This window comes from Lathamus discolor, chromosome 9 (genome assembly GCF_037157495.1).
Source record: "Lathamus discolor isolate bLatDis1 chromosome 9, bLatDis1.hap1, whole genome shotgun sequence".
Classification (NCBI taxonomy): domain Eukaryota; kingdom Metazoa; phylum Chordata; class Aves; order Psittaciformes; family Psittacidae; genus Lathamus; species Lathamus discolor.
The window spans coordinates 21,924,365-21,937,415 of record NC_088892.1 but is presented as its reverse complement, the minus strand read 5'-3'; the positions used below and the strand labels follow the sequence as shown (position 1 = coordinate 21,937,415).

Below are 13,051 nucleotides of genomic sequence, written 5' to 3'. Positions count from 1 at the left end.
GAAAAATAAAACGGAAAACCAATCAAACAACAGAAAACCTTCCCAAAAAACAGTGGAATGAAACACTCCTGCATGATGCCATCAGCTCCAATCCACAGCCGCATCCCGGCACACTCTCAGCCCCTTAAACCCTGCTCAAGCATGCTTTGAAGGCTATGCCTAGCGCAGACCCTCAGATGGCTGGAGCTGAGGCAGATGCAGCCACATTCTTGGCAGGTCTTCTCAGGGTCATCTTTGATGTGGAGAAGTGCTTGGTATTGTTTTCTGCATTGATGTTTGCCCTTGGCATAGGGAAGGCGATGTCCTTGCGCAGAGCAGCCCCTCAGTCTGGCCCCATGGCTTGTAACTTGCTGCCTGGACAGCACTGCTACTTTGGAGGTCCTTCTGCAACGCTAAAAGGGCTCCTCCTGGCTGTTTCTCAGTTGCCAATGAAGCAGCAGCATCTGCCCCCCCCCGGGCTCAACTGTACTACACATTGAAGCAACGCATTTCATTTCTCTTCACTTCCCCAGAGGCTGCCCAGCGTCATTGGGTACAGAAACAGGAACTTCTTCCTGGAGAAAGGATTAGGGTCACATTCCCTTTAAGTCAAACCAAGGGCAAAAACCACACAAGGGGAGACTGGACCTTTGCTTTCTGACTAAACTGTTAGATATTCAAATGGTGCGGGGGGGCATAACTTTAATGGGATCTCTGTGTTTTAACATTTTTTATCCTACAGGCCTTAACTCTTATTCTTTCATTGGTTTGTTACTTTTAGCACCACTTCACCCCATCCCTGGCAGTGCTCAAGGCCAGGTTGGACACAGGGGCTTGGAGCAAGCTGCTCCAGTGGAAGGGGTCCCTGCCCGTGGCAGGGCTTGGAGCTGGAGGAGCTTTAATGTCCCTTCCAACCTAAACCATTCTATGATTCTCCCAAGCTAAAGTCTGCTCCACAATCAGCATCCATGCCAAAAAGGACCAGGAGATGCAGCTGGAGGTAAGGGAGCTCACACAGGTCAGTGGTAGGCTGGTTTATGCAGGCTCAGAGCTTCAACTTGCTCTCCATGGACAGATGCTTCACTAGAGATGATGCAGCTCAGATCAAAAGGAGTTAAGGCTCCAGGCTTCTTGCTCCAGCTCTGGGAATGCTGTGGGAAGGCAATCACCAGTGTCCCCTCCACAATTCTCTTCCATAAATGGTTTGAAGAAAATTCCCTACTTGGCTGCTATCATCACACTTCATTAGGGGAGAAATGCTGATAGAAAGGAAGCTGAGCCTGCTCCAGCCCCCGTGAACAAGCCTCCCTGCAGCTTCCTCTAGGCTGTCAGTCTCTTGAGGATGCCAAAGGGGGGTAGGTGTATTCCTCATAGAAGCTGTGCTCCCAGCAGCTCCTCAACCCATCGGACACCAGGGCAAGAGGAAAAAGTGGTGAAAGAACCCCAACACAACAGCTCATCAGCGTAAATCTGCTGGGGGGTTGCAGAAAACTCTCACCACCACTGCGGCTGCAGGAGGTCCCATCTGCAACACTATGGAGAGATGGCAGCACGAACACAGGGATTCGATGTCTGCTGCCTTCATCCTCCACGTGCCTCTGCTGTTGACCTCATCAGGCAGGGCAAGCAGGGTCCGCCCGAGCTCAGTCCTTGACTTCACCACCTTCTTCCCCCCCCATAACAGGGATCTCCATCCTGTGCCTATAGTTGAGGGCACTTTGCCCTCAAAGGTGTCACGACCCTCGACCAGGCTGTGGGTTTAATCGCATGTAAGTAATTACGGGAACATCCCTGCAGCTTAAGAACTGCCCAGTTGCTGGTTCTCATCCTTTCTTCGGTCACTCCAGGCTCTGGCCTGTATTTGCTCCTTTTCCCCTGCCCCAGCTGGGGCAGGAAATGTCACTGCTGGCAGCAATTTAACCCGGCTGATTTTAGTGCTTGTCAAGGGCTAAGTAGCAAGTGAGCAATTAGGGGATGGGCAGATTTCCGTCTGCCCAAGGCAGGGGCAGCAAGGTCAGAGAAAGCACCAGGCATCAGGAGGCGACCGAGGGGAAGGCTGGAGGCCCCCAGCCCCTTGCAGCCCACCTCAGAGGCAGGACACATCTCCAGCAGGCACAAGCAGCATCCTGGGATTTCTTCTCAGACCGGCTGTTCAGGATGGAACTGGAGGATTTTGTACCTTTTGGGTCCAAAGGAGGGGATTTGAGAGGTGAGCACTCGAGCACCAAAAACTGCGCGGTTTTCAGACACAGTCTGAAAAAAATCTGTGCTTTCTCTCAGAACCCAATAGCTCTCTCTCTGGTGCGTGCTTGGGCAGCAGCACACGGCTTCGGAGCCATCCAAGGCTGAATCCAAAGTTATTTTCTGTCATTCTGGCTCAGGAATCAAGCACACTTGCAGCTTTTCAATATTCTCACTTCTTTTCCCCCTTAGCTCCCAAACTCACAATACCTTTCGAAACGCATCTCCCAGGCGAAGATGTAAAAACACGTAGGATCATTAAAAAGCCATCAAGGCTGTTCTACTGTAAAGTGCTCTTTGCTCTCCTGATAGCACCCCAGGAAAGTAAGGAGCAGCTGGGCCTTGCAGCAGTTTGGATTTCTCCTCCTGAGGATTTTCAATTAAGCATTTTTAACTTGCTCATTACAAAACGCACTAAAAGTAAAACTCATTCGCATCACTTTGGACATTTTTTCATCAACAGAAGATTTATCCCTCAAGTTACTCCCTGCTATAAGCAGCCATTCCACTACAAGTCCCGAGTGAAAATAATAAGGAAGCAAAGTCAATAGAGTCACTATACAGAGCTCAGCAAAGCCGGGCTAAACTATATGTAATGTGGGAAGCCCCAAAACACAACCGCAAAGCAGCAGGCATAAAACCAGCAGCTTTTACACTCGCATATAGAGTTTCCCATTGCATCCTGCAGAAACGTGATGTTAGATTTCCATTGAATGGGATTAAAACCCTACAGAAGAGATTATTATTCCTTCTACTGCTGCAACCGAAGCTTATTCAGCAGCAGGGACTTTTGCTACTGCTTGGAAAAGTCAATCTGTTGCAGGATTTCCAGTGCAACTTGTGAAAGTGAAGGGGGAAGTGCAGGAACTGCAACGGTCCACGACACGTGAGCTATCTCTGAGTGGGTCTCTGGGTAGCTTTCCACACGCAAGCAATTCATTCTAGGGTTGAAAGCAACTCTATCCTCAAGGATCTTCAAAGGGAAGGAGAAATCACGACACCACCTCAGCTCCACGACTCTGATTCGTAACAGATGCCGGGACCGAAGCCCTCGTGGTTCTGTGTCGAGTCTGGAGCCGTTTTGATGAATTCTGAGCAGATGGAGCATGAACACGATCCCCCACCCATGCACGTTCACTGCCTATCAAGTGATTGCATGTTCCCTAAAACCTCGCTGGGGCTTAACACAGACTTCCCACCCGAATACTTCATCCACATCCGGCAGCGAAAACCCCAATCCCTGACTACAGCATCTGCCACTGAGCCAGTAACAGGAGCCACCAAAGCTGGAACCCCAACCGACAGGTCTTGGCCACTGACCTGGCATGGAGACATCACACTTGGCCTCACCCAGCACCATCCCTCCCTCCCACATCTTCCCACCACAGGACGGTGTCCCTGAGGCTGAAGGATTTTATGGTCTCATCAGAGGGACCCCTATGTCACCCATGGAGCTCCACAACACCCATCCTCAACCAGTGGCACGTATACATATCTATCCCAAGAGCCAGTACTATTAGATGGGGAGTCACTGTGTTCAGGGATCTGCCATCACTAATGTGCAACTTGTTCCTGGAGCCTGGATATGGCAGTGCTGTCCTTGCTAATATCCTCTGCCCTATCACACACATGCAGGCTTATCACAGGCGGGTTTTCCTCCTTTTTCAAGAAGAATTAACACGGAAGCAGACTTTTTCCCCTTTCCAGAAAGACACTATTTTAACATTATCCCTGCAAGTCAAAGCAATTGCAATGGTTATCCCTCAGGGATGCTTCTTTTGCTGCCTCCAAAACTGCAGTCTGCTTCTAAGGATACCTGAACTCCTTTCTTTTCTGGTTTGCCTTTCCTTCTTCCCCTTTCTTGGCACTGAGGGTGATTCAAACTACTGCCTGCTCTTTCAGCGCGCTGTTTTATTACTCCATAAGCAGGTAGAGAGGAAGTAAACCTCTCTCTGCCCAATTCCATGATTGTACCAAATCTTCCGGAGCCCACAGGAAATTAGCTGGGTTTGTTCAAAGGAAATTACAAATATTTGTTATCTTGCACAATCACTTTAAGGGATTATTGACTACACCTGCTCCTTAGACTAAAATTAAAGACAGATCTTATATCAAAAGAAAACGTCACCCCATTTAAACCACTCCAAAGTGGTTTCTAAGAACAGGGAGGTAAACATACAAGCGAGCAACACACCACAGCTGTTTGATCCCCCCCAAATGACCTGACCATAAAAGTCGGGGGTCTAACTTGTGCTGCATGTGTGGAACCAAGTACAACTGTGGCTCCTGCCCTCTGCATGTGACTCTGGCTTACTGCTATCATAAAAGCACTGTTTGCTCTCCCCATGCCTGGGAGCAAGGAGCAAATAACCAGCTGCTCCATAATAGATGCCCGTAGCATCCATGACTCACTGTAATTTGAAGGCAATATTAAGAAGAAGATGGGGCCACTACACAAGTAAACATGGTTATTTCCATTGCAGCAGGCATTTAATTTCCTGCTTGTTGCTGTTCCCTAGACAAGAGGACAGCACAAAGCTGGGGAGCATCCCAGCTGCCAGGCTGCAGCCCTGGATGGTGGTGTCCCCAGAACGTGAATCTACCATGCGAGATTGTAGTGTTAGGACAAGTGGTAATGGGTTTAAACTTAAAGAGGGGAAGTTCAAGTTAGATTTAAGAAAGAATTAGAGGTTGGATGAATCTGGAAGAACTGCCAGGTTGGATACAGCTTGGGCAACACGGTCTAGTGTGAGGCATCCCTGCCCATGGCAGGGGGTTGGAACTGGATGAACTTAAGGTCCTTTCCAACCCAAACCATTCTGTGATTCTATGCACAGCCTACATCAACAGACTTTGGTCCTACCTGCACTCAACTATCACCAACACCTTTAGGTACCTAACCAGGACGACAGAGAAAGACGCTACCCATCACATGGGAATAACCGCAACACGTTGCTCACCGCAGACACTTTGCTCACGACGTCCCTCGCGACGGCGAGGCCCTGCGCGAAGGTGCGGGCAGCCACGAACGCTCGCGTCACTTGTAGCTTGAGCTTCCGTGGCACGTCCCCAAAGGGCTTCAGCTGCTCCGTGTACTTGCTGACGCACTCGAGGTACTCATCCGTGAAGTGGTACTGGGGGTTCACCAGCCGGAACATGCGCTCCAGCAAGCGCGCCCAGAACTCGTTGAGCATCTCCTCCAGGTTGACGTTGCCACCGACGTAGTACCGCTTCAGCTCCACAAACAGGTCCTTGAACAGCTCCGAGTTCTGCATGTACAAGCGGCCATACGTCCGCACAAACATGTCGTTTAGGGACTTCTCCGCGTTTTCGAGGAGCTCCTTGAAGAACTCTAGAAGAGGAAGAGAAGACCTGGTGAACAGGAGTGTTGGCACACCGCTACAACCACTGCTGAGCTGGGACACTCACCACTACGAGACCATCACCCACGTGAAACAGAAGGTTAAAGGGCTCCCTAAGAAACTTCAAACCATTTCTACACCTCAACATTTTGGGTTACTCTTCCTAAACCAACCCCCCCCCCCCCAACCTCTCTCAAGACTGGAAGAGTCCCAAGAGTGAAATCTCTGGGGATGAAAATCCGAATCCCATCACAAAAGTCAGGAGCTTTAAGGTGCCTTCAACCCAAACCATGCCCTGATTCTGAGATTACCACAAACCCTTTGCAGTAGAGATTTGGTGTAGATGAGTTAAACTTTAATAAATAAAATAAAATAAAATGAAACAAAATGAAATAAGTCAAAATAAAATAAACCAAAATAAAATAAACCAAAATAAAATAAAATAAACCAAAACAAAATAAAACAAAGCAGGGAAGAGTCCATTAAGCCAAATACATTTGGGCCATTTTGGAACAAAACTCCACACTCCGTGGCGTTGGGAAGGAGCTACGGGTGGGTGCCATCAGGACAAACCCTCACATACCGGTGGTGCTACCGCCTGCTTGCTCCAGGTCCGTGGGGACACCAGCACCCTGGGGCGCGGACACAGCCTCCATCGCCACGCACGGCATCAGCAAGGAAATGTATTATTTTATGCATGCCACCAGCAATTGCGGATTGCGACCTCTGCTTCTCCGTGACTCATTGTCAATAAATATTTTATATTAAAACATGCCCCTGTGGGGTTTTTTTAATCCTCAAAGGAGCCACGTTTAGAGCCAGAAGTTGTTAGAAGGAGGGGGGCGGAGAGGGCTATTTTGGCCCAGTGTGAATTTAAACCTTGTTCAAACGCATTAAAAGTATGCTGAAGTTCAGCTTTTCGTCTTCAAAGTGCTCCAGTACAAACAAAGCCTAACACAGAAAACATTTTCTGGAAAAACTGAAACATTCCTGGAGTTCCTGATCAGCAGAGTCATGGGGCTCAGGGCCTGACATGGCTGTATATAATGCAGCCTCTTAGGAGCACAAGAGAAATGATCCAGGGAAGAAGAGATTGATTTCAAACACCCAACACGTCCTCTGTCCAATATCAGCAGGAACCTCCACTTTCGTTCCCATGACTGGCATTTCCTCTGCAGGAAGGTTTTTTTCCTCTGGAGTTTATACTATAGAGATTAGCTTGGTGTATATTAATTTCTAATTCACTTCATCATTCTGAAGGCTCACTTCCTTCCTTTGCTCAGACCTTTACGGAGCACCAAATCAGTTGTTGATTTAAATAGACTTTTTTGCCAGGCACAAGAGCTGGCAGATCCATCAGCAAACTCTCCAGAAAGAATTAAGATCTTGAAATTCTACTGATGGGAAATCTATTAGAGAGCTCCAACCGCTGGTTTAAAGGAACCCAAACGCACTGTTTTAAGCCATGAAAACCACCTCAAGTAATATACCCATATTACCATAACCAATTTAGTCTCTTGCCCAAACTCATTGATTGGTTATACTCCAAAATGGAAGTTGAATAAACTGAACTTGGGCTTTAGAGCACTTGGTCTCGTAGCAATTTTTCACATGGCTTAGAATCAGGTATGTTCATTAATTATCCTGAAAATAAAATATAACCTAATTAGCAGCAAACACCTTTATTTACCTTCCCCAAAAGGGAGGTAAAGGAAACGAAAACTTCCCCCCAAAACCAGCCACCTCTAAAGCCCCAACACAACACTGCGGAAGGAGGCACCAGGTAGGTAAGAAGCCATCACCTCTGGCTCGAGCAGCAGCCAGCGCTTCCATAGGCAGGAGCCACCCATTCCCAAGTGCCCCTTTCCAGATCAGGACAGAAGGAGGACAGAGGAGGCTGCGTGTCTGCAGCACAGAGGCAACACCCACCCTCCTGCCCCAAGAGGCTTCCCACAAGCACGTGCCTGCATCCCAAACCATACCGGAGAGGATGCCCTGGTGCCGGCGGCTTGGCACATGGATGGCCTTGCTGGCACATCGAGGTTCCTGGGACATGGAAGAGGTTGGAAATGTGGGAAGAAGGAATACCCAGCACAGCCCTGGGAATGGGAGGCTGTAGGATGAACCCAGCAGTGGGACATTCACAGCAATATCTTCCCTCCACACAACGCACAGCATTTCACTTGGTCAGCAGCACAGATTAAATGATAAATACAGATCTGCTTTACTCTAGCTGTTGGCACACTCTGAGCGTGCATCCTCAGCTTCTGTCTCCCTGACAAGAAATCAGCTTGGGCACAGAAGGAACATCAAGCTTTTCTCTGTGCAAACCACAGGCATAGACTTCTGCAATGAAGAGAAGCCAAAAAGCCCTTTTTATGACTTAAATGCTAATCTGACTACTAACTCCCTCAATCTAATTAGATATAAGTTCTCCCCCTCACAGAAACAAGCTGATCAGCAAACACCAACGTAACCCAGCATTAACCTTGCCAACACAAGAAGAAAAATGGCCGGCTCCTCTCTTACGTCTTGACTGTTTGCTGGGTAAAATAAATGACCACCTTTTATTTGTACTAGAAGTTGACTTGTTCTCAAACAAAGCAAACACACAAAGGCCTCGGTTGCTTATTTTACAGCACTGTAAAAGCACGTTTTACAGCTGTGTTGCAAGCAATCTGTACTCATTAAATTATCACTCTGACAGGCTTCCTGGGAAAAGCTGTCAAACGCAAACATTTCTCACAGATGACAAACCATAGTTTGCTGGTGCTCCCCGAGATGCTGCTATCTGGAGGGATGGCAGGCTCTCCTTGCCCTCCAGTTATCTTGTTTAAACTCCCAGAACAAGGGCTGGCCCCTCTGTCGGCAAACACACCACTGGGAAGGGCTTCCCAAACCAGCCCATAGGAGCAGCACATGGCTTGAAGGTCTCCCTGGTTCTCCTAACTAAATGCAGAGCGTGGAGAGATGTTTGGGGTACACAGAGAGGACGGACCACAGAGCAGGTGATGGGGTAACATGGCTCAGCCAGCTCTGGTCCAGTCTGACACAGGAGCAAGTCCACATTGTACAGTTTCAACCCATCCCACCTAAGCCCTGGGGATGCAGTCATCTCATACCCTGTGGTGATGCCCAGGAGGATGAGTGCAGGGGAGTGGGTACCAGAGCCACAAAACCTTTCCTAACACCAAGAAGAAAGACCACTGCAAAATAAACCCTATGGATGCTATGGTCTTTGACGCTCAAAGGAAGATGGCATTTCCAATGCAATTAACTTTCAGAGATAGAAAAGGCAGGAATCTACAGTGGGGCAATCTACAGCATTGGGCCCTTTTAACACATTTGATTTCAAGGTAGAATTTCAATGCCCAACAGTCAAGGGGCTGCCCAAGGAAGTTGGGGCTGCCCCATCCCTGGCAGTGTTCAAGGCCAGGTTGGACACAGGGGCTTGGAGCAAGCTGCTCCAGTGGAAGGGGTCCCTGCCCGTGGCAGGGGTTGGGACTGGATGAGCTTTAAGGTCCCTTCAACACAAACCAGGCTGGGATTCTGTATCATGAAACTGTAAGAAAGACTGGATGTGACATGGTATTCCTGCAGGAAGAGTTCTGGAAAAACCAAACCAAACAACAACAAAACAACTTCCATAAAAGAGCACAGGGGGAAACATAACTACAGTTATGTTGGCAATTTCCTCTTTTTCCAGGTAAAAAGATGTACTACCTGTTCGCATCTTAAGGGCAGACCAGCCCTGCCAGTAACCCAATGCAGAAGAGCACCTCTCCTCCCCGAGGTGCTTCCACATGACATCAGCTTCCACTGCCAGAATAACTCTTTCTTCCATACTGTGGATACACAAGCTACTTACACACAATCACTCCCCCCACTGTGAGAAAGAGGGCAAATCCCAGCTCCAGCCAACACATCCACTTCCTTCCACTTTTGTACCTGGTACTTTTTAATCTTGGATCCAAAGGTCTCATCTGAAAATAGCATCCAAGTAAGAAGGGACGCAACGTTTTCCCACTGCTAACGTTTTCAAGTACATTAAGAGTGAGGTTATCATACAAGAGGGCTTTTGATGAGGAGAGCCTGCTGCTGGAGGGCACAGTTCTACCCCCATCAAAGGCAGCTCCTGGAAATCAGATGACCACATCGAGGGGCACATTCACCTTCACCAAAAGGTAGGTTTGGCATTTCCCTATGCCTGCTGGTGACAAAGGAAGCAGCAGCAAAACCGCCTGGCCTGAGCTGCCTCCTGCCACCACCGGCTGCCCCTCGGCAGGACCACAGCCCTCATGTCCTTTACCCCTCCAGCCAAGCCCCAGGCTGAATCCATAGCTAACCACCATAGGATGCAAAGTTTTGCCTTGCATTTCCTGATCTTCAGGAATGCTCCACGGCACCCCGCTTGCTCCTCTTCAGCAACTGCAAAGAGACAAACCACAAGCGACCCAGGGCTCAGCACCAAAAAAACCCACCTTATAACGCAGAGGAAACCTTAACTGAGGTGGGGAAAAGGCAGAGCCTTACCCAAGACCCCCAAAGGGTCTTATTCAGCAAAGCAGTGGAGCCGGTGTGCTCTCTACAGACTCCCATCCGTTGGCCATGTTTGGGTGCTCTGGTGCTCCTCCAAAAGAAGACCATGTCCACCACGCACCATCCTGCTCCCCAGAGCCACTGGACAAGCTCCATTTCCCATGCACCAGGTCTGCTTAATTTAGAACCGAGTTTTCAACCGGCCTTATTCTGCTTGAGGTTTCCAAAGTGACTGCATAGACACCAGGTAGATGTGAGATTACCAAACGCACCTTAAAACACAAAAACCAGGCTCAAGCACAAAGAGGGACTTTTTAAAGACACAATTAATTAGTTTCAGCTAATTTGCCACCCAGCTTTTCAGGTATCCTCTTAATATGCTTTCCAGATTACGGGTCATTAAGGACCGTCTGTCTTACCAAAACCTTTAATTTGCTTGTCTGCATAGACAATTATGCTTTCTAGTGTGTACAGAACCCTGCCAGAGATTAATTACATTTTCTCATTAAATGGTTTGTTCATAACACATCCGCAACAGCAAATGCGTGTTCCCAGACAAACACTCTTGCCTGAGGCACAGCCCTGAAGGCACCATCCCAAAACCTGTGTAGATGAGGCCCGCAGTGATACGGTTTAGTGGTGGTCTTGGCACCACTGAGGTAATGGTTGGACTTGATGATCTTAAAGGTCTTTTCCAACGTGGTTGATTCTATGATCCCAGCGCCTTCGCTGTGTGGATGCAAACTCCACCCTGCAGCTGGCTCCTACCATGCGAAGCAAAACCCAATCCAGAGAGATAAAAGGGATGTGGAGGGAAGGAGACAGATGTTTCACAGCTCTTCTCACCTCAAAGGTGAAGCCATCCGGAGCCGCGCCACTGACTCCAAAGGAAAAGTGTGCCTCATTATTTTGAATATGCCTTCACTTCCTCTATTGCATATAGTGCATTTGTAATTTCCACCAGGGAAAAACAAACCAGGGCTTAACAACCTTCTTCCGGAAGTGTTGAGAAACCGATGCAGACGCAGTGTTAACACATTTATTGAATATGAAGTCAGGAAGGGCAGGGCGAATCCACAAGCTGTTTCTCTGTCCTGTTTTCAAACATGTGTTAGCACTTACTGACATGGGAAGAGCTCTTCCACACAGTTTGAAGAAGTACAGGCTTAAATCATGCCGGTGTCGCAGCAACAGCCCCAACATGTGAACTCTATAGAGAGGTGGGAGGGAAAACAGCATCTCTCCAGACTTGGATCAGTGAAAGGTTTCAAGGCAGTAACAACAACTGGGCTGCAGCCTCATAGGAAAAAAGTCATCCCAACCACTAAAAACCAGGACTTCTAGAACTTGCTGTTTCTGGATGGCCCAAGAGTATAATCTTCATCTGCACGCTGTGGCTGGCAGGACCCCAGAAGAGCAGGGCAGAAGATAACACACAGAGCAAGACCATCACACGGAGACCGAACACATTCGAAGAGTAAGAACCAACAAAAGGGGAGGGGAAAACAGTGTGGAGTTTGCTGTCTGTGATTCAAAGAGCAGCACATTGCATCCTGCTGCACATAGCAGTCATTCCGCAAATTAGAAAAGCAATGACAACAGAAATGGTCCCCTCCTGGTCCATCCCGCATCCCACGTAGCAGGATGAGCCGACTTTGCAGGCTCCTCATCCCTGTTTCCAGGGACCGTCACTACTCACACGTCCTGTTCTGGGTCAGCTATAGTGGGTTTCTCCAGCTGCCTGCACACGCTGCCTCCTCCCCAAGCAGCAGGTTCGTCATTCCCAGCTCTTCCATCCTCCTCCTCATGACCACAACTCAACTTCCCCAATGCACCTCCCCTGCTGCTGCTTCTTTTCCCTCTGTTTGCTGGCTCGTCCCTCCACTCCCCCACCATGTCTTACTTCCACTGCACCCATTCCTCCATCTCAACTGCCTTTTCAAACACATGGATTCTCCCTCAGCTGCTTTAGCCTGCTGACCCGCATCCATAACACACCAAATTCCCACCCCAAACAGCAAACATCACCTGCAAAACCTGAAAGTGAGCTCCTTCAGGTTGCCTCCTGCATACCCCCAGTTCAGAGGAGCTTTCTGGGACGCTCAGTAAGACATTTCACACATACGCACGTCTCCAAGCCTCCCTTCCTGCTGCTGTTGAAGAGCTTGAGGAGAACCTGTGCTGCTGAACGGTGGGGCTTCCTTGCTCCCGTTACCTCAGTTCCCCTCATCTCCCCACATTTGCACAGAGAGCTCCTGTAGCTAGGGCCGCCTCTCTTATGCGTGCATCCTGCATGCAAACAGCCAAATGCTAAGACATCACAGTACATTTAACACTAACGCAATCACTCCAGCTCTGCGCTGGTGGGTTATCACCAAGCCTACTACAAGAGCCCAAACCACCACCAACTCAAAAGGCATCATGCAGGGGATCCCAGGACTACACAAGCAATCCCAGCTGGCACACAGAGGTGGCTCCTATGTGCAGGAAAGAGGAAGAGAGAGTTAATTTTAAACAGACAAACAATGGCTCATTGACTGGGTGACAGCAATTAGTAACCAGAGAGCACCAAGCACGTTTCCTGTAGCCATGTGGAAAGCAAGCTGCCCTCATCTTTGTTTTTGGAACAGAATAACCCAAAAGAGCAGTTGACCTGTGATCCGAACAGCTTGGACCCGAGACGGCAGAAGACGGATCCCGCCAAGCCCATACACAAAGTGGGTTTGCCCATTGCTGAAGTCATTGCCCTGTTACAAAACCCAGACTTCGGTTTCCTTCACCCAACTCCTAAACCTACAGGGCAGGAACCCCCCTACATCCTCCTTTGCAATCTCCTCCTGAGATAACCTGACCTCAGCATCTTCCCACGTCTTCCACACCAGCAGCCTGGTCCCCGCCACTGTTGTGTAAGCATCGCCCTTCTCAATGAA

The 13,051-nt window shown here is 48.9% G+C and overlaps 1 protein-coding gene across 1 annotated transcript in view; it reads right to left on the bottom strand.

Moving 5' to 3' along the window:
• Nucleotides 1–13,051, bottom strand: part of GPC4 (glypican 4) — a 66,586-nt gene that overhangs the window by 18,500 nt on the left and 35,035 nt on the right. Inside the window, exon 3 of the mRNA XM_065689177.1 lies at nucleotides 5,181–5,572. Coding sequence (XP_065545249.1) covers nucleotides 5,181–5,572 — 392 coding nt within the window. The remainder of the gene's footprint in view (nucleotides 1–5,180; nucleotides 5,573–13,051) is intronic.